A 23,428-nucleotide genomic window follows, 5' to 3' on the forward strand; every position below is an offset into this window, starting at 1 on the left:
CCCAGTGGTTCCAGTGCCTTCAGCAGCTGCTGTAAGCAGAATCCTCTGTGTTTGGATTGCCAGGGATAGTGTTTACCTGGAGGAGGAACAAACAGGAAAAGAGAAAATCCACAAATATATGTTATTAAGTAATGAACAAATCTCTGAAGCTCCTTGAAAGTTCAGTTTTATTCCTGCCCCCAGCACAATTCCTGGGAATGCTGTTGCAGGCAGAGCCATGGAGCAGGCTGGGGCCGTGCTGCTGCAGAGCTTTGCTCAGAGGGAGCAGGGAGGGACACGGCTCAGCAGCTCTGCAGCGATGCAGCCGTGCTGCAGCTCTGTACCTCGTGTGCCCGCCTGGCCTGCACCCTGCCCTGTGCCCTGTGCCAGCCCAGTGTGTTTTCATGTGACTTGACAAGCTAGAAAACAATTGCAGGGATTTTTAGACTACACTGTTTCTCTTTGGAGCTGGAGACCAGGAAGTGTAACACACAGACACAGCAACAGCAAAAACCACACGGAGACAGCTTCGGTTCTCATATGCATGCTTCTATATGTAAAGCTAAAATCAATCTCGCTATCACGTGTTTTCTCTCTAGACTAATGTTAGTAATAGCAATAGCAATTAAAAGGACACAAAACAGTATTTTGGAAATTTGTGTTTACCCAGCAGAAGGCATGCGCAGCATGTTTGCTCAGATGTTGCATTGACATGCTCTTGTGTGTTTTAGCCAGACCTTTCTTATCACATCTGCAATTTTTTGTGTGAGAAATGGTTTTAGACTGATTTCTTTTTATTGCAGCTGTTTAAGGATGATCTAAAAGTAATTACAGTGATTGAGGCATAATGCAATTCAAAATAATTACAGCCCACTGCATATAAAACTAACAAAACTTTCTGCCTTGATTTATGGGTCCTCTTGGCAAGGCATAAACCTCAAATGATGCCTCTGGGAGCAACACTCTAGATAATGTTAGGCCATTTTAAAAAAAGCAGATTTGTGTAGTCTATCAGGCCTGAGTAATTTTTTTTTCTCATAGTGAGAAATTGGTTGTTATCATAGATCACAGATACTGCTCAAAGCTCTTATGAAAGATGAATTAATTTCACTAATGCTTTAATGCAAACCTTTCATGGAGGAGGCTGTATGGTGATAACCTTACTGCGGTCTCTCCTTTCTCAATTATGATTTATGTTGTCTTTTAGTAGATGAAACTGCCTGTATTCACAATCCATCTGCTGGCTAAAGGAATCCTATTAACAGGAGGATCTGAGAAGAGACTTAATAATGTAAGGTGAAAGATGTGGTATCCCTTTTCTGGGACATGAAGTAGGTTTTTCTTTCACTATTTTAAAATGTAGATCACTCCCAGAGAGCATAAGATGACCAATGTCATCTCCACCTGGCTTTATGCTGGCTTACAGATGGTGTAGCAGTTAGTGACTATTTGTTAAAGTAAAAATAAAGATCGTTGCTTTGCAAAAAAGAGAAAATTCCTCTTTCCTCCTTCCCAAACTATAGTTCTTCTTTACATTCTGTTTCCAAAACTTTCTGCATTCCAAATACTTCATTTAGAAATAGTAAAGCACATACATGATCCAGAAATACAGAAGGCATGTTGTTCAGCTGCAGGATGTATCTAAAGCTGATGATGACTCTTCATGTCAGAGCTGTTGAGCTCCTGGGCTGCATTAGGAGGCCTGAAGGCTGTGAACTTCTGCATTCCTAATGTCAAACAGGCAAGTTATTGATAACTGAATTATTTAATGAATTAAAGGAATTGTGTTCAAGTTAGAAGTAACTAAAGGTAGTTTGCAGGTTGGGGTTGCACAATGAAACAAGTGTTATTTCACAGTAGAGAGGCACAGGTGTTCCTGCTTTATTCAGTCTCAGCTGTGTGAGCTTTCCCAGTGTGAGCTTAAGCTCCTCCCTGGTTGCCTGTGCTGGCTTCTCTCTGGGCCAGGTGAAGGGTCCAAACTCCACTGGTTCTGTCCATCACTTGTTGCTTTTTGGCAATGACTCAGTCTGGAGCATTATGGAGCTGCTGACTTCAAACAGTTACTGAAGCAACTGATCTAAGGGAAGAAAGGAAGTAATTCTGAGGTAGGAACTGCATTTTACATTGTTTTTATGGCAAGTTGCCATAATACAGCTGTTTCCTGGCCAGTGAAACATGGCTCCTGTGTAAGGCTCTGAGGAGTTCTCACCACTGCAATGAAGGCTTGTCAGTGCTGGATATTGCTCAGTGCCTCGGTTCCTCTTGCTGCCAGTATTTGGCTGATTCCTGTTTCAGGTTTCCCTCTGATCTGTGGTGTTCCTTTAAGGAGCTGCAATTATACTGCAGTCATCACCACTTTAATATGTCTTTCCTTCATGCCCTGCTTTGTATGGTTGAATAAACCCTTTCTGGGTCACTATTTAATTTGATATGGTCCCCCTCAGTAAAATGATGGAGAAAAGATGAATTAAGGCTCTGTGCTGATCATTATCAATCATGGTTTGTGTGCATTACTTATTGCTCACAGTGCTTTTTGACATTAGCCCTCTCTAACCTCTCTCTTCATGTTAATGCTGCCTGGAGGTCCTTTCCCCCGATGTAGCAGGGGTTATTTATGTAGGTGGTAGTTCTGGGGGGGTTTAAAAGGTCAGCACAATCTCCTCAGGGACTCTATTCACAAAGGAAAAGCTGGCAGAATGTAACTACCAGTTTTCAAATGGTGATTTTAAAAAGGGCTTTTTTTTTTTGGTGAGGACTTAAGACAGTGAGATGTCAGAGCTCCAGTTACACCTTGGAAAAGTACCTGAGTGGCAAAGCGGCTTCTCAGACACACTGCTGACCTTAAACCGGTATTCACGTGTGTGTGAGGAAGGCTTTGGTAGGAAATGCTGTATTTTTATGCTGTCATGAAATACAAATTGTGTTGCAAATACCTTTTTATTGGTTATATTAGCATAGGCTTGTGTTAAACAGATCTGTTTGGACAGCAAGGTGAAGAAAATCCAGCACTGTACTGGGACGGCAGAAAAGGCCACCAGGATCCCGGTGTGGGCTCGGTCCCAGGAGGGGACTGCTCCATCTGCTTGGCACTCCAAGGCCACATCAACATCTCCAGGCTCTTCCTTGGGATCTGGGCAGATGGGAGCAAGCAGAGCAGTGGCACCTGTGAGGCTGGAGCAGAGGGTGTGGGAGGGGACAGCAGAGAACCTGTCTGTGCCCCAGGACAGGAGGGGACAGCAGAGAACCTGTCTGTGCCCCAGGACAGGAGGGGACAGCAGAGAACCTGTCTGTGCCCCAGGACAGGAGGGGACAGCAGAGAACCTGTCTGTGCCCCGGGACAGGAGGGGACAGCAGAGAACCTGTCTGTGCCCCGGGACAGGAGGGGACAGCAGAGAACCTGTCTGTGCCCCGGGACAGGAGGGGACAGCAGAGAACCTGTCTGTGCCCCGGGACAGGAGGGGACAGCAGAGAACCTGATTCCAGATTCCAGGTTGTGGAATCAGTGTTCTTGGAGATACTCAAAACCCAGCTGAATATGACTCTAGGCAATGTGATCTGGTGAAGCCTGTTTTGGTGTTGCAGCTTTTGAAGTACCTTTGCCAAAGAGGAAGATAGCAAATGAGAAATGGCATCTTGATAGAAATCATTATCTTGGACCACATCATTGGCTTAGACTATTAGATTTTAAGTTCTGTGTAGTTATTTTTAAGAAGGAAATTACAAAGTTCCCTTTTTTAAATTAAATTTCAGCCAATTTTGAATGCTCTTAACATGTAGCTTTTTTTCATTGGTTTCCTTTTGAGTAAGTGTTGACATCTCTCCATGTAACTGTGCCCTCATGAGCATCACAGAAGAGGTCTTACTGGACTATGGGATTTGTGATTCAGCCATGGATCGTGTTAGGAAGGATTAGAGTGTTTGCTCCATCCCCTGAGTGGTTGCTGGACCTGCAGAAGAGACTAATCTTTTATTGTTAAAAAAATTTGCAATAAAGTAAATTACTATTTGAAATACAATTATTATGGGGGTGTTTCTGGTTGGTCTTGGCAGCAGTCACTGTGTTTGTGCCTAAGGAGAAGGGGAGGGAGCTGAGTCCCTTTTCACTGAGGGGTGCTCAGAAGATGCAGACTAGGTTGGACAGGGCTTGGAACAGCATTTTCTACTGGAAGGTGTCCCTGAGCACAGCAGGGGAGCTGGAACAAGGTGAAGGTCCCTTCCAACCCAAGGCAGTCTTTGATTCTGATTTAAGACAGCCTGGTTTGGTTTGTTGAGGCCCTTCACTATCTCAGCAGTGTTTAGGACTGAGGACTGTCTGTTTGTAGAGAGGAGAATAAATACACCTGGCCAGTGCCTCAGGAGAGGTTTGGGGGAGTGGGATCTCTGACTGGGGATGCTCTGCTGGGACTGGCAATTTATTCCCAATAAGGAGTCTTTTGCTACAAAATCATTGGCACCGTTACTGAGGCCTGTGTGGTGCTGTATTCATTCCCAGAGCACATTAGCCCAGACACACAGGCATTGTTATCAGGGAATAAATAAATAGGATGCAGAATGGTGTGTTTTTATGGGAGGTTGTAGTTTGTGGCAGTGGCTCAGAAGTGGTGCTGAAAACCCTTCCTTGTAGCATAAGCGACATGGACGGGCACGAGCTGAATTGTGGCTTTCTTGCCGGTGGTGCCGTTGTGATGAATGGAATCTTTTACCCTTATTTAAATTCTTAACTTTTGTAGAAATATTGGGTGGCCTGGCTCAGCAAGAGAAATAGCTTTCTAGCAGATCTCACTCATTTTAATTTGATGTAAATCTCTTGATGACATTTTACAGTTCAGGTAAAATTACAAAGAAAACATTTGTGCATAGGCAATAAGAATTTGCTGGTTTAAGCTAAGCATAAATATAGTTGGAAAGCTTTCCTATTGGTTATCTTTCATCTGTAAACAACTGCCAGGGCTTTTTTTAATTTTACATGTAAGTTTGTAACTGCTGCAGGACCAAAAAAATAATTCCAGGGTTTATAAAAGATACAATATCTATTTTAAAGGTACCTCAGTTTGTGTTCAATGCTTCTTGGTTATAATGTATGGATGAGCTCTGCTTGATTTTTTTTTCTCTGTGTCAGTACATTGCACTTTCATAGTAATCTTTGCCTAAGGTGATTGATATTATTCATTTATTTTCCAGTGCAAGTGGTCCAGAAAAGGTTTCATTCGAACAAGATGGTGTATTACTGATTGGTAAGTCGCACCTTGAAGTTGTTTCTGATTATATTTGTTTTATATATGCTTGTTAACAACTTGTACAAGAAGGTGTTTGTGTGTAGATAGGTGTGTTCATAGAGCAGGAAGGTTCCACAGGGTCACTTTGTTACCTGCTGGAGCTGCAGCGCTCAGGAGCTGGTACCGATGCACAGCCAGGTGTGCTGGTGCTGCTCACACAGCACTGCTGGGGGACCCCGGGGCAGTCACAGGAGCCTCTGGCTCAGGGACAGCCCAGAGCCTGTGCCAGAGCACGGGGGTCAGGCTCAGCGTGGGGCTGCCACTGCGCTGCTGCTGCTGTGCTGCTGTCACTGCTGCTGTCACTGCTGCACTGCTGCTGTGCTGCTGTCACTGCTGCTGTCACTGCTGCACTGCTGCTGCTGCTGCTGTCACTGCTGCACTGCTGCTGCTGCTGTCACTGCTGCTGCTGTCACTGCTGCTGCTGTCACTGCTGCTGCTGTCACTGCTGCTGTCACTGCTGCACTGCTGCTGCTGCTGTCATTGCTGCACTGCTGCTGCTGTCACTGCTGCTGCTGTCACTGCTGCTGCTGTCACTGCTGCTGCTGCTGTCACTGCTGCTGCTGCTGTCACTGCTGCTGTCACTGCTGCACTGCTGCTGCTGCTGCTGTCACTGCTGCTGTCACTGCTGCACTGCTGCTGCTGCTGTCACTGCTGCTGCTGTCACTGCTGCTGCTGTCACTGCTGCTGCTGTCACTGCTGCTGCTGTCACTGCTGCTGCTGTCACTGCTGCTGCTGTCACTGCTGCTGCTGTCACTGCTGCTGCTGTCACTGCTGCTGCTGCTGCTGTCACTGCTGCTGCTGCTGTCACTGCTGCTGCTGCTGTCACTGCTGCTGCTGTCACTGCTGCTGCTGTCACTGCTGCTGCTGTCACTGCTGCTGCCACTGCTGCACTGCTGCTGCTGCTGCTGTCACTGCTGCTGCTGCTGCTGTCACTGCTGCTGCTGCTGCTGTCACTGCTGCTGCTGTCACTGCTGCTGCTGTCACTGCTGCTGCTGTCACTGCTGCTGTCACTGCTGCTGCTGTCACTGCTGCTGCTGTCACTGCTGCTGCTGCTGTCACTGCTGCTGCCACTGCTGCACTGCTGCTGCTGCTGCTGTCACTGCTGCTGCTGTCACTGCTGCGCTGCTGCTGCTGCTGTCACTGCTGCTGCTGTCACTGCTGCTGCTGTCACTGCTGCTGCTGTCACTGCTGCTGCTGTCACTGCTGCTGTCACTGCTGCACTGCTGCTGCTGCTGCTGTCACTGCTGCCGCTGTCACTGCTGCTGCTGTCACTGCTGCTGCTGTCGCTGCTGCTGTCACTGCTGCTGTCACTGCTGCTGCTGTCACTGCTGCTGCCACTGCTGCACTGCTGCTGCTGCTGCTGTCACTGCTGCTGTCACTGCTGCACTGCTGCTGCTGCTGCTGTCACTGCTGCTGCTGTCACTGCTGCTGCTGTCACTGCTGCTGCTGTCACTGCTGCTGCTGTCACTGCTGCTGCTGTCACTGCTGCTGCTGCTGTCGCTGCTGCTGCTGTCACTGCTGCACTGCTGCTGTGCTGCTGTCACTGCTGTGCTGCTGCTGTCACTGCTGCTGCTGTCACTGCTGCACTGCTGCTGCTGCTGTCACTGCTGCTGTCACTGCTGCTGTCACTGCTGCTGCACTGCTGCTGCTGTCACTGCTGCTGCTGTCACTGCTGCGCTGCTGCTGTCACTGCTGCACTGCTGCTGCTGTGCCGCTGCTGTCACTGCTGCACTGCTGCTGCTGCTGCTGCTGCCACTGCTGCACTGCTCCTGCTGCTGCCACTGCTGCGCTGCTGCTGTCACTGCTGCCACTGCTGCTCCTGCTGCTCCTGCTGCTGCCACTGCACTGCTGCTGCTGCCACCACTGCATTCCTGCTGCTGCTGCCACCGCTGCACTGCTGCTGCTGCTGCCACCACTGCTGCTGCTGGGGCTTGGCAGCATCCCACTGTGTCAGGCACCACAGCCTGGCTGTGTGCAGCTCTCACCTCTAGGCTCCTGCTAAAAGATCTTGTTCTGTGGGCACTGCTTCAGATTTCCCTAAGCCCAGCTGGAAATCTGACCTTGCTTCTGCACCATGCAGTCATGGTTTTGGTCTTTACTGCTTACTTGTGTTATAGTGACCTGTGTGTACATGAACATTCTGCACTTTTCCCTTCCTCGTGTGGCTGTTTCGTGTCTTATAACTGAAAGCTTGATTTTGAAATCTCATAAATGTTCATATAGGCTGACTTGTGATTACTGAAGTGTTCTGGCTTTGTTGGCATAAGCACGTTTATTTAATTAAGCAGTGTGTGGAAACAGGAAAGGTACCAGGTTTTTTCCTTTTATAGACTCCTGAGCCAGAAATGGGCAGGCAGTTGCGTGATAATGTAGGTTCATGTTAATTTTTCCAGATCCATATGTGTGGGGTGTGATTCCAGCACCAGATAATTACAGAAGTGGGTATTAACATCAGATGCTAATCCGGCCTTTGCTCTTGTATCTTGACTTCCCTAGGTTCTGTCTCTTGTATCCTCTGGGATTTCCTCTCTGCTGAAATAAATGACACAAATTCATTTTCAGGCCTTTCCAAGAAAAAAATATTCTTCAGAGACAGATTTAAATGTAACGTTTTCTTGTGAGGGTATTAAAAAAGGACAGTCCTTGGCTGTAGTGGATGTTTGGGTGAGTGTCTGTCAAGGGTGTGTTGGGCAGTGAGGATGAGGAACCTCACATCTTCTCCTAGTCTGTACTGAGCTGAGCCATGGTGGTAGTTCTGTCTGGAATAATTTGTAATTATGATCCACATGATCTAACAAGGTCTCAGATGTTTCTAACGGGAAATTGAAGGGGTGAGACACTACCAACAACTTCTGAAGAATGAAAGTGAAATACTATGGAAAATACAGGGGGTTATAAAATACACCTAAGGAGGTCTGAGTGTGACACTTCAGGCTGTGATGAGTGTTTGCACCCAATCTCTGTGCATGTGCACAAAGTTCTGCCTGTTTTCATAATCATGAAAACCAATTTCTTAAATCATAACTTTCGATCAGTGCATTTCTACTTTCTAATAGGTCAATAAAAATAGAGCCCAGGCACTTGCTGTTAGTACTTCTGTGTGAGTCCTTGAAAGGAACTATTCATTTTCCCTACCTGGGAACAAATTGTTACAGAATGTACCTCATGCCAAAAACAGGGGGCTCCCAAAAAACCAGAAAAGTGACCTTAACAGACTTGAGAGAACTGTCCTTTTTCCTCCTCCTCTGTGATCTGTGGTCTGCCCCCATTGAGTTTCTCTGTGAAACCAGATTTTTCAAATCCATTATTCTTCATTAATTACCTTTAGTGTGGCCAAAGAGCTAAAGAATCCTGGGGCACACATGACTTTTCACATGAAAAAATGAAAGATAACTATATCTTACTGCATGTACTTTTATTTTGCAGGGTTTTTTAAGTAGTATCTTGACTATGAGGTGAAGGTGTTTGTTTCTATTCCAGTAGTTCTCAGTGTTTCAGCAGGTGCAAGGTCGTGCACCGAATGCATTCCAGTCTTAAATATAGCTAACATACATAGTTGATACTTGCTAGGGAGAATGGAGTAAAGAATGTACTTACAATATTTAGGTAGAGCACCAACCTTGGGAATGTTTGCAAGTATATCAGTGGTCAGAATCAGCAGCCAGAATCATTTTGATATTTTTGAGGAAGTAGTATTGGAAGGTGATAGTCAGGGAAATGCAAAGCATTGCACTTTGAGAGGAGAATTTAAAAGCACCAATACTATTTTGGGAATAACTGACTCATTACCCCTGCTGTAGAAAAGGATCAAGGGAGAAGGAATTGAATATGGATCATTATTATCTTTCTGAGATGTGTTAATAGGTAGATCCTGTGAAGGACACGAAGGGAGAAGGCACAGTAATTATTTATGTGAGTGCTGCCAAGGCCTGTGATAGTGTTTGGCTTTGTGTGCTGTGCTCTAGCTACGCTGGAAAGAGGACAGGGGGTCAGGAATGGTGGAAGTGTTTGGGTAGGGGGTGAGAAACCTTGGCTGACCACAGCAGCGAAACTGGTTGCTGTCAGACCTTCAGAAGGGGCAGAAATCAGTTTAATTTGCAGGAAAATAGGTAATATGATGAAAATTTGAGTTTAAGGACACAGAAGTTGCAGGTGGAACGTCCTTCATTGGTGGATTTTAAGAGCAAACATGTTTTAGACACATGTAGGTGGATTATAGATAGCTTTACACCTCGGGTGAGCTGGTGACATGGGACCATCCCTGTCCTACAGGGGTTCTTTCTGTTTGTCCTTCAGATAGACAGGACTGGGTATCTCAAGCTGTCATGTTTGTAGCTTTGTGACCATTCTCTCTCTAAGGAGGTTAGTGGGACTGCTCTCCATCAGTGTGGGTTCACTGCACGGGATGTGCTGTTCCCTTCAGCCAGAGATTTTCACCAGGATCTTTGTGCTGAGTGGCCTCTGTGTCTGACCATGCTCTCACTGTTCTCACTGCCATTATTGCTGTGTCCAGGTCCATTCCCAGCTCTGCTGTGGTCTGGGAAACCTCCCTGAGCATAGCTTGGGCTTTCTCCTTGATGTCTGTCTCAGCCAGAGCCTGTCCATGCTCTCACTGGCAGGCTCTGGGCTTTTCTGGCCAAAACAGATTTGTGTTCCTGGGGTCTCAGAGGCATGGCCCCAGAGCAGCAGCAGGTGTCCTGTTCCAGCTGGGGGTGGTGTGTGTATTGGCTGCTGCTGTCCGGGCATTCTCCTCACAGGGACACATGAGGAGTCCCAGTGATGTGATTTGCCTTAATGTCAGTGCCATTCTCCCCTCAGTAGCTTTTCCTCTTGTTTATTGCAAAGCCATAGTTCTCCACACTTACCTGCAGCTTTGAAACTGGAAGTTGTTTGTTTACACATTAAATTTTGTTTAAAAAATATTTTAGTGAGAAGGTACTGCCTGATTTCTGGAATTGTAACTGACAAATAGCCTTTCATTTTCATATTATACATCCTTTATGCAAAAGACTTGGAGTCTTACCTGTAGATGAGCTGTAAGTTTGATGGCAGTCTGACAATTTTCAGATAATAGCTTGATCTACACAGTTCTTGTGAGTAAATATTAAGGTAACATAACAGTGAATACAGTAAGTGCTGTGTTGAATGCTTTGCTGATGCAACAAATGTTTTTTTTTTCTTTTATCCTGAATCATTTTATTTTTTTCCTTTTTTTTGTCATAGTGCCTTTGACTTGGTAAACATTCATCTTTTCCATGATGCTTCCAATTTAATTGCTTGGGAAACAAGCCCATCGGTTTACTCAGGAATACGGCATAAGGCTCTTGGCTATGTACTTGATAGGTATGTATTAGCCTTTCCTGGCCTCTTTCAATCTCTGTGTTCATAAGCAGCATATGAAAGATGTTTCAAATGGCACACTCAGAAATGTAGAGGGTTTTATTCTGTCATCTGAAAGTGGTTACTGCTTGCCAGAGTTTTCTAGACAGTTCTGATTACAGATCACTTCGTGACACTTACTCTTCAAAGCCAAATTACTGATCTCGGGGAACCACTCTGGAGTCACCAGAATTGCAGAGTAGGAACCACACTTATTTTCTAATTGTGTTAGGTAGATTAGCTTATTTTTAGACTGTGTGGACCCTAATGAAGTCATTCAAGTGCATCTCCAGTTACAGAATAACAGAATCATTCCGGTTGGAAGCGACCTGTGGAAGTTCCTTATTCATTCCCCCTGCTCAGAGCAGGGCTGGCTTTCAACAACTTGTCCAGCTGAGCTTTGAGCAGCTCCAGCATGGTGGTTTGTAGCTCCTCTGGGCCACACATTGCTGTGTTTGACTACCCTCACTGGGAAACTTTCTGTCCCTATTATCCAGCCAAAATTTTCCTCCAAGTGTTTTGTGTCCATCGCCTGGATCTTTTGGCATGCACTGCTGAGCAGAGTCTGGCTTCTTCCTCTCTGTAACTACCAAACAGATAAAGCCAGCAGCAGAGTCCTCATGTAGACAACTTCTCTGCAGCCTGAACAAACCCAAGTCTTTCAGCCTCTCCTCATGGGTCCCTCCACACCGAGCTGGTGTGCTTTAATCTCCAGCAGCTGGGTACAGCAGGCAGTCCAGCATTTGTGTATGGTCACCATAGGTGTCAATATCCATATGGGTTCTAATGGTGTTACAGAGCTCATTCATCTGATGAGTGGTACAATGCAGAGGAGTCCCAAAAACACCCAGGAATTTACAGCTGCCCTAATTATAAAGTCAGGAAAGAGACAGCTTTCTCTTGAGTAAGAAAAGAATGTTTCTGTGTGGGCATTGTTGTGCTGGCAGAGTAAACAGGTATTTCTCTAAGGAGATGCCAGTCAGCTTCATGTTTGCCTGAGAAACAGAGCTTTAACGTGTCTCTTCAGAGCAGCCATGGCACACACTGCCATCCGTGGCATAATGGGGAGCTTAAAACAAACTGCAGAGCCTGGGAGGAATACAAAAGCAGAGCACTGTGTTCTGTTTTCCTGCTCTGAGCCCCACTGTCCAGTGGCCATGTGCCAGGCTGCTGGGTTCAGGGGACTCTTTAACAAGACCCCGGTGAGTGTGGGACCATGGCTGCTGTTCGCTGGAGCAAGGGCTGGGTGAGGGGCACCTGGCCAGTGTCGCCTCTGTCCTTCCCCAGAGTGAGGAATGGGGCTCCCAGCCCAGCCAGGGGTGCAGAGCTCCATCCTGCTGCCCCACCAGCCTTTTGGCTGAGGCCACATCTCTGGCAAGGGTCCTGCTGGCTGCGGGGAGGGGAGCACGTGCCTGGGCTCATGGGGAACCACTGCCCAGAACAGTCTGCTGAGCCTCTGCTGCCTGGCATCTGCTCGCTGCCTCCCCGTGCATGGCACAGGGGAAGGGGTCCCTGTCCACAAGTAGCTCTTCTGGCTCTCTCTGGCAGCAGCCTGGAAGTTACAGACACTCCTGAACAAAGCAGTTTATGTGTTGGAAAATATCTCACTGCCGTTTTTCACCATGTAGCTTCTCACTGGAAAAGGTCCTGAAATGTTGCAGAGGAGTGTAAATGCCTTTCCAGCCGTGTTCTTTCTCAAGATTCCTTCTTCTCTGGGGGTTTTCTGTCCTGTAAGGGTGGGTAGGTGCGATAGTAGAGACTGCCTTTCCCCTAGCAGGAATGTCTCCAAACAGGAATTTACCATCACCTTTGGGATGATCCAAGGGTGAACAGGAAAAAGCCAGTATTGCCTTTGTCTCACAAAACCTGCTCAAACCATTTGAAAATGCTGGAGGCACTTGGGAGGTTTGCATAGGTAACATACATATATATGTATATATATATATATAAAAATATATGAAAGATCCCTGATTTACAGAACAGGGGCTTGGGAGGATCAGGATCTGCTCTTGGTGCAGTCTGAGTGCATATTCTTGAGTTCTGTTGCATACAGCAGTATGGGATTTTTATTTCATTTTTTCATGGCTCCATTGGTCTCCTCTCCTTTCCTAATGCTTTGCATTAGGGAAACCCGTGCAAACCTTTTGCATTATTTATTGCACACTTTTTCCAGCATACAGTGTGCTTCATTAGCTAATTTTGGCTTTGGACCTCCCACGATGCCCTGGCAAGGGTAAGGTAATAAGACTGTAGTAAGAGTGTCAGCTGTGGGTCAGGGATGTCACGATGCTATATCATTAAAATGTGACACTGCCAAAACTGCCCCAGCTCGGCTGTCCTTAGAAAAGAAGCCCTTGGGCTTGGGTTGCACAGTGGCACAGCAAGCTCGCCGTGCATGAATTGTTCATTTTGAGGGAGCAGCCAGCCGCAGATCCGGACCTCCACAGTGCAGTGATGGGCTGGCGGGCACAAAGGGGGAGTTCTGTAGAGCAGTGAATAATGGGAAGCCCCTTTCATCGGCAGGACTAACCTTTTGGCAGCCACCAGCACACTCTATTCTGATCTGCTGATTGGGGAGGACAATACACTGAAGCTTACTTTGAATGAATGCTGCCACCAACAGTGTCCCCATTCAGGGGCTTTGGGAACCATCTTTGGCCATTGTCCCCCAGCACTCCCTCAGACAGCAGGAAAAGGGAAAGTGAGAGCAGCTATAGGGGGAAAAGTACTTCTTTTCTTGGCTTTAATCTCTCTTTAAAGCTTCATAGATCTACATTTCCAGCTGAGCTACTGGAACTATGCAGTGTCAGATAAATACAGAAGAGAGAGGTTTCAAGCTGAGCTTTCAAATCCCCTTATCTGCATGAACTAATAATGCAGATTTAGTGCTGTTAAAAACAGAGACTGATAAGTCTTTTCCTTTAAAGCCTTTAAACTGCTAAAGAGCATTTAACAGCGATGCAGTTCAAACCCAATGAACAATGCTGAGAAGGAAAACAGTTTAATGAGCTAAACCTTCACTGAATGAAACAGAAACACCTTCTCACAGTTGATTTAGGTCACTGTGGGAGTCAGTGAAAGCTCAGTTGTGTTCGTGCTGCATCTTCATAAACATGAGTTATGTACAGCCTTTTATCTGGGCAACAGCTACCACAGGAGTTTGGGATGCAAACCAGAAGAGGGTTTGCAAATAAAGCTCAAATGGATCAGTTTAACTGTTCAGATTGCCAGGGAAGTTGCTATCTCCAAAATTATTTTAGCCACAATTTTTCAGCGTGTAAGAAAAAAGCTGTACAACATCATAGCATTGGTAAACAGGGGAAAATCGGGGGAGAACCAAGGAAAAAGCATCGGGGGAATGATACAAAGTTGTGCTGGAAGTTTTCTCCTGGGGAAATCTGTTAGTAATCCTAATAGTATGTTTGAGGAGTAGAAAGGTTTGTTCTTTTAGCTTTAGTAAAGCTTATGCTTTAATAAAGTTAATCCTGAAGTGATTTAGCTTTAACAGCATTAAAATTAATTAAATAGAAGAACACTTTTAAAGGCAGCTCACTGGTATGTGCTGAGCCAGATTGCATTTAATATTTGCCATTTAGCAAGGGCAAAGATGTGGTGTCAGATTGTTGCTTTAAATCCAAGAGGATTGGAATCACACTGTTGTTAAACAAATATTTGCTTGTATCTTTAGAAATACATACACAGCATATATGTAGAAAATTGAGGTGTCTAATGAGTGTCTGACAGCACCAGTGCAAACCCAAACTGAGCCCCCAGAAGTCAGTTACGTTGTTCCAGGGACACACAGGTCTATAGTCAAAGCTGAATTTGCTTTAAAATGAGATAAGAACATTTGCTTTATATTTTGTGGGGAAAAAAAAAATCTTCAAAGCCCATTTGGATAATTCCTATGTACAGTTAGCCTCATTTGCATAATATTTGTCTTTTTGTATTTTCTGGAGTTGAAGGGTGTAAGCTGTAGGTGAGACTGAGAGAGGAAAATAGTTTATATTTTGGTTTAATTTTTCACGCATCTGTTGTAACTAATGCTTGTGCACATTTCATATTAATTAACCACATTGGCATATTAGTCATGTCCTGTAGCCACTCGATGGGGAGAAGTGTGAATGCAATACCCAGGCTGGGGAATGAGGGAAAAGCTGCAGGATGGGGCCCTTCAAGAGTGGAGAGTTTGGGAAGGGAAGGACATGAGGTGTTAGCCTGATCCCTGACTCTTGGTGTGCCAGCCATCTAAACTTCCTGGAATTATCTCCAGCATTGAGATCCATAAAATGAGTGTGGTTTTTTTAATGAAAGTGACAGTGCTCTTCTGTTTTCCTATTGAAATGTTCCCTGGCCTAGTTCAACAGAAACATTTTTACATTACAACTGTGAAATCTTGGCATAAAGCTCCCCTTTGTGCCCTTCATTATTTTCTCACAAATATAGTCCATTGTCACATAGCTGAAGTTAATTTGATCAACATTGGGACATTTAACTTTTATGTCCGGTCAAAGGAGCTGTTTCATGCTGATTTTGAGTATTGAAAAGAAATGATTGCCAGAAAAATAATGTTACTATTAACAATTCAGAGCAATTAGTTTCCCAGGGAGAGGCGATGTGATGCACCGGCTCCACACAACTATTCTTTGTCATTTTATGGATGCTCATCAGTCAACTGTCACCTCTTCTCAAAGACCCCTCCAATCTAAATGTTTCTCTTTGGGCTTTTCCCAGAACTAGCAGCTGAATGAGCAAAAGAAAAGCCACTTAGTTTCTAGGCAAAGGAAAACTTTGCTCTAAAGATCTGGGTCATCTGGGAAGATCCTCAAAGCAGCTCGATTTAGGAGGGCTTGGGATCTTTTTGTTTTGGTGTGGTTTTGTTTTTACCTTATTTGTTTTTTGCCACAGTGATTTTAACATGAGCCTTCAAATGAGTAGTGAAATTTCTGTGTATTCAGATAGAAAGCACTCTCAGGGCAAATAAACCTTCCAGCCAAATGTCTTCTAACAAAGGTTTAAACCCCTGGATCACATTCAAATCGACAGCTTTTCATTAAACACCCAAAGCCCAGCTCATTAATATTCGGTCATTCTCCCCCTTAAAGGAAGGTTAAGTGCTCTCAAAATTAGCGTGTTTGGATAATATGCTCTTTAAAGAGTAAATCCAGCAAAATTGTCTTGTTACTTTCAGCCTGTCAGATACAGCCGAAGTCACTTTTACTTGCTCCTTGTTTTTCTGCTGGCTTGAGCTTTGGCATCTTCCATGCAATTGTCAAAAATTCAACTCGTGTGTCCTTCCTCTCTGCACAGACACATTGTGAATTTTATTTAGGTTATATTTTTAGCAGGAAAATATTTTTGTACTGGAACGCATTGTAATGGAAAGCATACACCTGTATCATTTTAAGGACACAATAAATGCAATTCCATATTAAGTGAATGATAATTTTTGGTCATCCTAGTCAGTAATTTTGATTTTATTTTATTTTATTTTTTCTCTTCTTTTTGGCATTATAAGCTGAACAGGTTGTAATAAATTTTCAGTGTTCATTATTCAAATGGTAAATATCTGATTTTTCTCTTACGATAAATCTGTGTGAACATTACCAGGTTTGGAAGCAAAGATCTGAAATGCAAAATCCAGAACTTTAGATACTTGCAGGTATCACAGAGAAAGGTGTCATTTACAGAAAAAAGAGAATACATGCACTAAGGCAGTTTTTGCTGTACCTGGCCAGCGTGAATAGAATTGTGGCTCTTTCAGAAGAAATGCTGCAGGTAAAGCTCGAAGGATTCCTGGAGAGGTTGTAGCCAGTCATTTACCCACACAGTCCCTGTCCAGCAGTGTGCATATGGATTGTGGCACTCAGAGCCTCCACCTCATCTTCCCAAAGGGCTTTTCTCCTTTTTTCCCCTTTTCCATTCCAGGATCTCCTGGAGCTGCCCTGGTGGCTGCTGTGTCCTGATGGCAGGGTGGAAGTGCTGTGAGCAGGGTTTGCTCTAACAGTCCTGCCCCCACCAGCACGTGTGAAATTAAACGTGCAGGAAAAGAGAATGCCTCTTAAAAAGGAAATGATTGCAAGTACCTTGTTGTCTGCTTGATTTTGCTCAGAAAGTGGCTTTAGATGAGAATGTCCAGAGCACATCACGTTCTCATTGAGTTATATTTCTTTTTTTCTGTAATCTGTTCCTTAGAGAGCCTGGAGCTGGACAAAGTTGAGTCATTAGTGTCCAGCTAAAGGTGACACTGACATCAGCATCCATTGTGGTCTGTGCCTTTTCAAATCTCCTATCCTATAGCCGTATCTTCTAGGATAGCTGTGATTCAATTAAGAAGAATCTATATGGGCTGTTGATCCAATTCTTATTCATTTGCAGAGAAATGAAAATAAATTTCTGCTGTGATTTTATTTACAATGCTAGCTGTGAGCTGATGCTGTGAGCTGATGGCTGTAAAATGGAGAAGGGCTGAGAGAGCTCCATCCTGCTCCCCCTGGAGCCTGTGGGCACCAGGCCAGGAGCCACCTTGGAGATTTGGACTCCCATAAGGTGTGGGAGGTTGTGGGCTCTGCATCCTGTGCTCCACGTCCTGGAAAGATTCAGATCATCCCTAACAGGGAAATACTCAGATGGGAGGGACAGTGCTTCCAGCCCCTGGTTTGCCTGTGCAAGAGCTGGAGGGGTTGTAGCTGGCTGGGCAGACACTCTCCAGGGCTGGAGAGGTCAGTCCATGTTGCTGCCTCACCTGTTGTGGAGCTTCTTTATCTTCATTCCATCAGTGCTGGGTTTAAGATGCAGCCAAGATGAGGCAGTTTCTCACTCCAACACGGAAATGGATCCTGCTGCTTTTATATCCACTAGAATTTTCATTGTTCAAACCTAATGTTGACAGCTCTTAACTTTTTTGATCACCGTGCTCTTTGGCAAGAGGGTTGTTCCCTTCTCTTTAGCACTTCAAAGGTTTCTGTCCTCACCCCCTTTTTGTTCCCTCTCTTAGCTCTTGGTGCTTCACTGTAGTGTGATTTTCAAAGGGATAATGTAAAATTAGTTCCTCATGAGCTTTTCTCAGCATCAGCATTGTTGAGTCCTTTGTTAGTGAATTCTCTGTATCTGAGCCATTTGCATTGCCCTTTTCTAGAAACATTGGGGTTTATTTTGAATTCACAGTTGCCCTGAGCCCAGCCTGCATGTCCCCATCAGTGGCAGCTCTGTGTGGATGAGTGGCCTGTGTCCTGTCACCATCTGCTGCCTGTCCAGTCATCAGAGGAGATGGACCTGGAAAAGATGCAAATCTGGCAAAATTCCTTAACCATGGCACTGCTGTTCCTATCGATTACCTGTTTAGGACAGACAGTGTCTTTAGTCTGAGTTTCCCTCAATATGTCACTAAAAATACTTTACTCAGCCTTAACAATGGATCAGTATCCTGCTGCCACATAATCCTGGTCATTTCTGTCTCACTGTTTGTGGTTTGGACACTAAGTGACCGCAGCATTTTGGCTTTGCTCCCCGCATTTGAGCCCTGTGGAACAAAAAGCAAGAATTGGGGTGTCTTGGGCTTCATGCAGAATGAAAGGGCAGTCACCTGCTGTCTGCTGAGCACCAAGTGTCACCAGCACTGAAGAGCTCACAAACTCTGTGGAAGGATGTCAGTATTCCACGATAAAGCAAAGATTCAAAAAGACCTACCATTTCTGTGGTTTCTGCTTGTAGTTTTCTCTTGTATCAGCTGAAGAGCATGAACATTTCTTTGTATGATAACGCCAGTGCTGTAGTGCCATGTTGTCCTGTAGCAGAATTGACAAGTCCTTACATCATTATCCAGGGCTGCTATTTCATTAGGCGAATGTCAGTGTCGGGTAAGATCATGGCTTTGTCAATATAATGAAAATACCAGTCAAGTGAGGAAAAAGTCACAATTTTCCAGCTCTAAAAATTGATTTTCATTGCTCTTCTTGTAATCCTTTCTTTGGATTAAGTATTTATTATTGATGTGGTCTTTCTTTTAATCTTAATAGCTGCTGACATTGTAATTAATTAAAAAATACAACATTTTTTCCCAAATGGCACTATATTGAAATTAAAAGTGAACATCACATATTAGTTAAACAGCCCTGGCAAATGTCTTGAGTGTTAAGATGATTGCCTAAGCTTCTTGACAATTCCCTTCATCTTGCTGTATGGTGCTTGACCTTTTGAGATATTTTGGTGTTATTAATAGGTTTTAGCCATTATATCAGAAAGAACAAGGCACAAAAATATTGTAAACTTTATCTTTTTAATGACAGCACTACAGCACCTTGGGCATGCCAATGAAGGCACTTCCATTATGGCTTTTGAGGCACACTTAAACTATCAGTCACCAGGTAACTTGTACTCAGAATTGATGAGGATTTTTCTGGAATTTGTCTCCAAATGTGTATTTAAAATTGCAAAAGGGTGTGAGCTGAGCACCACTGGAGCTGCAGAAGGGAGGTGGTACACAGGAGAGGACACAGTTCTCTTTCAAAGCTGTCTCTGAAACATCTGCTGGAGGGAACCAGTTCTCAAAGTGCAGGTGTTTGAGCGGGTCTTTGAGCAAAACTTAAAAAAGAAAAAGCAGTGCAGATAGGAGCAGCAGAAATCTGAATGGTCGGGGTTGGTGTGAGCCAAAGCCTGGGATATCCATCCACTTCAGTTCCCTGACATGGGTGTAGCAGGAGACAGGTCTCAGTGTTGTCGTTCCTTGACTTTCCAGCTGAAGTCACTGCAGGGGCTGTTCCCACCTCTGGCGTTACAGACCCGTGGAGAAGAAGGTGTGCACTGTTAGCCACAGGTCACCTGCCAGCTCCCAGGCAGCTCCCCTGCCAGCAGCATGGCCCAGTCACCTTTCATTCCCTTTGGGCTGGGATCCTGACCGGGCAGGAAGGGTGAGTTGATCGTGGCAGTGACAGGGACAGGGTCCCTGCCATGGACACGGTCGAGGGTCCGGGCGCCTGACCCGCGCACGGCGAGCGTCCCACGGTAAATAATGAACTGAACACTTCACTCAGTGGGAGACAGGATTTTCACAGAGCCCAGAGCTGCTTCTGCTGTGTCAGCTCCAGACAGAACCTGTAGCTCCAAGCTCTGCACAGGTCAGAGCTAAACAAAGTCAGCAGTTTGTCCTGAGAAAGGATGGTTACACCGGGAGTGAACTGATCCTCTTGTCTCGGTATGTTAGTTGTGATCTTCATATTTCCTCACTTAGGAGAGGACATTTTATTCAGGCAGTCATATGTTAAGGTCCCTTCTAACCCAAGCCATTCTTTGATTCTCTGTCCTTTGTAAAAGCTTTTGTGTCTGTAACTCCCATGTGCAGGATAATGCACAGAAATAAATAGGTTGTGGAGAGATAGTATCTTACCCCAGAAGTCGTACGAGAAAAATGGAACAGCTCATATTAGCTGGTATTTACCTTAAACACATTTAGTTATTATAAAAATTTGCTCACTGAATAAAATATGGCTTGACCTTTGGATTGTTTCTTCCCAAGAAATGTGACAGTGTCCCTCCTTCTCTCCCATTCAGCCTGCTTGGCAGAGCTGCACGGTTTTTGTTTTGTTTTGTTATGTTATTGTTGTGTTTAAAAAAAACCAAAACCCTCAAGCCCCTCTTTTCAGCAGTGTCAAGTTAGGATGAATTGGCCAGGGAGGCATGTTTATAGACTGTGTGAAGAACTTTGTCTTTGTGTGGGAATGCTGGTGACACTGGTATGGCTCGCCTGAATGAACTGCGATGACGCGGCTAATAAGGTGTCCTGCTGAGCATCACTGCAGCCTTTCTCAGACCTCCCACCTAATGCCATTCAGCTCCAGCTCAGTGTAGCTAATTTTTCCCATTCCCTCAATTCTTTAGGCCTCCTTACAAACAGAAAAGTCAACTTTCACACCGAGGAGAAGATAAGTGCTTTAGGAAATAATCGTGTAAACAGAATGTTACCTTCTGACCTGATGCTGATACCTTGGTCTGGGACAAAACCCAGCCAGCTATTGCATTCGACATGGCTATTAAAGGAATAATGCTGCTGATCCTCCTTACAAAGTGCCCTGAGAAATGGTTTAGCCAAATCACAGTGCCTCTTGTCACACTGAATCATGTTCAGCTGTTCTCTTCCGTGACCAAATTGCTGATATTTAACTGCTTCCTTGTTTTCCCCATTCTGTGAAGGGGGGACAGTACAGGACAAAGAAAAGTATGAAAACAAGGGGAAGTTGATCCTATAATTTTCTGGCTGAATTTCAGTGCTTTGAAGTATGTGTACACTGCCCCATACAGCATCTATAAAAGAGGTGCATGTCACCAAGCAACTTTATTTTTAGCTACTACAATGAGTACTTTAAAATAAATTCTAAAGGGTTTCAGTGATTCCAGTAACACAGAATTGTTCACTTTAGGACTGCACTGAGCCCAGTTCTGTGTAGCAACTGCAGTTAATAAATACACAGGTTTCCAGTAGTTCTGAGAAGAGGAACCTCTGCCCCTTCCTTGTTTCAGTCTCGGTGGGATCTCGCGTCTCCTAAGCGGCTTTGAGAGAACTTTGCTGTCACAGCGTGGCTGGCACTGCCACCCAAGTTGAGAGGTCTGTCCTTCCAGCAGAGGAATTTGGGGTACCCAGGCTCCCAGAGCAGCTGCTGAGCACAGGCTCCTGCCATGGCATTTGAGTGACCTCTCCCTCCACCGCCCGTGCTCGCTCCGGCCCCGCTCCCATCCCTGGGCTGGGCAGCAGCACAGCTCAGGGAGGTCAGAGGTTCCTCATAATTCACCTGGTGCCCCCAGAATAACAGATGGTTTTGTCACAGGACAGTGTGTCAGGGTCTGCCAGGCCAAAAGCTCTGCTGAGGGAGTGAGGTTTGCACAAAGCCTGACACAGCAGAGCAAGAATGTCTCCAGTGCAACAGGGGAGCTTCTTTCTGCACCTGTAAATCCCCAGCTGATACCCAGAGTGAGCCAAATTGCAGTTGTTAGACCAAAATAAGAATTACATGTATTTATTTTGCAGCAAAGAAATTGCAGTAATAATTTAGTGTTAATTTGAAGTGAAAGTCAAGTTTACTCCTTAAAAAAAGTACAAATTGTGGATTTTACTCATGAAAACATTTTGGCATGGGGATAACGTGGACCATAAACTCTATTTGAAGGAAACAATTGCTTGAATGTTTCCTTCTCTTACTGCCCTATCATGGCTAAAAAGCTCTTCAGTGCTTTCATTCAATTTGTCTGCCACTTCTCGAAATGCAACAAGATGTGAAGACAAACAGACACTAACCCATTCAGTGCAGAAAGCTTTCTGTGCAGTGATATCAATTAAAAATGTATAATTAGTTTTAAACTGGCAAAATAATTAAGGTAATGTGCTTCAGGTGTGAAGAATCCATTATCGAGGATTCCCTGTGCAATGACAAGTTCTGTGGTTTTGGAACTGGTAGAGGAGAAATCATCTGTGTTGTCTATGGTTGTGTGCTCTAACACACAGTGTTTACCAGGGACAGCAGTAAGCCCAGGCTGGAGCATGGTTTCTTCCCAGTGCAGCTGATTTGCCGTTTTGTTATATTAATTTCCAAAATGTGCAGAAGTAAAGGTCTTTCTTTGGTATGTTTTAAAACATGTTAAAAAACTCTTTTCCCATAAATGATTCCTTCTGGAGCAAGAGCAGAGGATGAGAAGGGTGAATGTGTTCTTCCACCCCTTTTGTAATGAAGACTTCTCTTTGTGGAAGGGAAGGGCTGGCTGTCATCTCTTGGAAGAGTTTCCTGTTTGATTTGCACTCGAGTTTGGATCTACTCTGAACGCCTGTCCCCTCCTGATGGCCTTGCACAGGTCACAACAAGCAGCAAAGGCACTGATGACTTGTGTGTGCTGACAGGTCGAATTGTGGAAGGGAAATACTTGTGCCTTTTGTACAGTCATGAAATCTTGAACTGAGTCACCTGTTTTGTCATAAGCTACCTAAAGTACAGGAATAGAGCCTTCAGGTGTGCTGAAGTCCTTTGGGATGAGCTGGTTAAAGTTGTTAAAGGAAATGGCTCTGTGTCCTCCCACTAAAACCATGGGATTTATACAGGTGACACGGGCTGGCTGCTTTCTTTTTATATGGTTCAGATTTATCACTTCATTGAGTGATTCGTGGCAGCGTTTTTAAAGGACTGGTTGATTCATGGTTGAAGGATATTTTTTAGAAACAAAAGGCAAAGGAGAATGACAGATTTGGAAGCCTTCCTAATTTTTCTGCAAGCACTCATTCTTTTTTTTTTTTAATTTGTCTTCTGAATTGTCAGTTGCCTGTACACATGTTGAACTGTACATATTTATGGCTTAGAACATGGAAACACAAGGAACAGAGGACTTTTGTTTAGCTCTCAGCCCAGTCCTAGCACCTCCCCTGTGTCCCTGGCCAGACTGGCTGTGTTTGCAGTGCCCTCAGTGACAGGCAGCTTTTCTGCACCTTCCCAGGGGAGGGGACATTGCTCTGCTCTTCTTTATTGCCCTCTCCTTTGCACACCTGGGTCTGACTCTGCCAGCAAGGCTGGGGAAACTGCTTCTCGTGCCATTGATTTAGGGCAGTTCTAGGCACCAGGACATGTTTAGCACAGAGCTATCAGAGTTCCAAACTGCTGAAAGAGGTCTGGGATTTGGGAACTCTTGAACCAAGTTCCACTTACTAACAGTAAGTAATGGCAAGGACAGTAGGTTACATACATGTATTAAGCTGAGTCACTTCAAGGAATTTTCATTGTTAGGTACCCCACATCACTTAGTAAAGTACATAAATGTGT

General features: G+C 44.9%; 1 protein-coding gene across 1 annotated transcript in view; it reads left to right on the top strand.

Moving 5' to 3' along the window:
- The window catches only part of INPP5A (inositol polyphosphate-5-phosphatase A), a 204,020-nt gene that overhangs the window by 120,781 nt on the left and 59,811 nt on the right, over positions 1-23,428 (top strand). The window contains exons 9-10 of the mRNA XM_088060061.1: positions 5,161-5,213; positions 10,479-10,598. Coding sequence (XP_087916187.1) covers positions 5,161-5,213; positions 10,479-10,598 — 173 coding nt within the window. The remainder of the gene's footprint in view (positions 1-5,160; positions 5,214-10,478; positions 10,599-23,428) is intronic.

This window comes from Pseudopodoces humilis, chromosome 9 (genome assembly GCF_049639895.1).
Source record: "Pseudopodoces humilis isolate 2021_Gansu_Grassland_sample_001 chromosome 9, ASM4963989v1, whole genome shotgun sequence".
Classification (NCBI taxonomy): Eukaryota; Metazoa; Chordata; class Aves; order Passeriformes; family Paridae; genus Pseudopodoces; species Pseudopodoces humilis.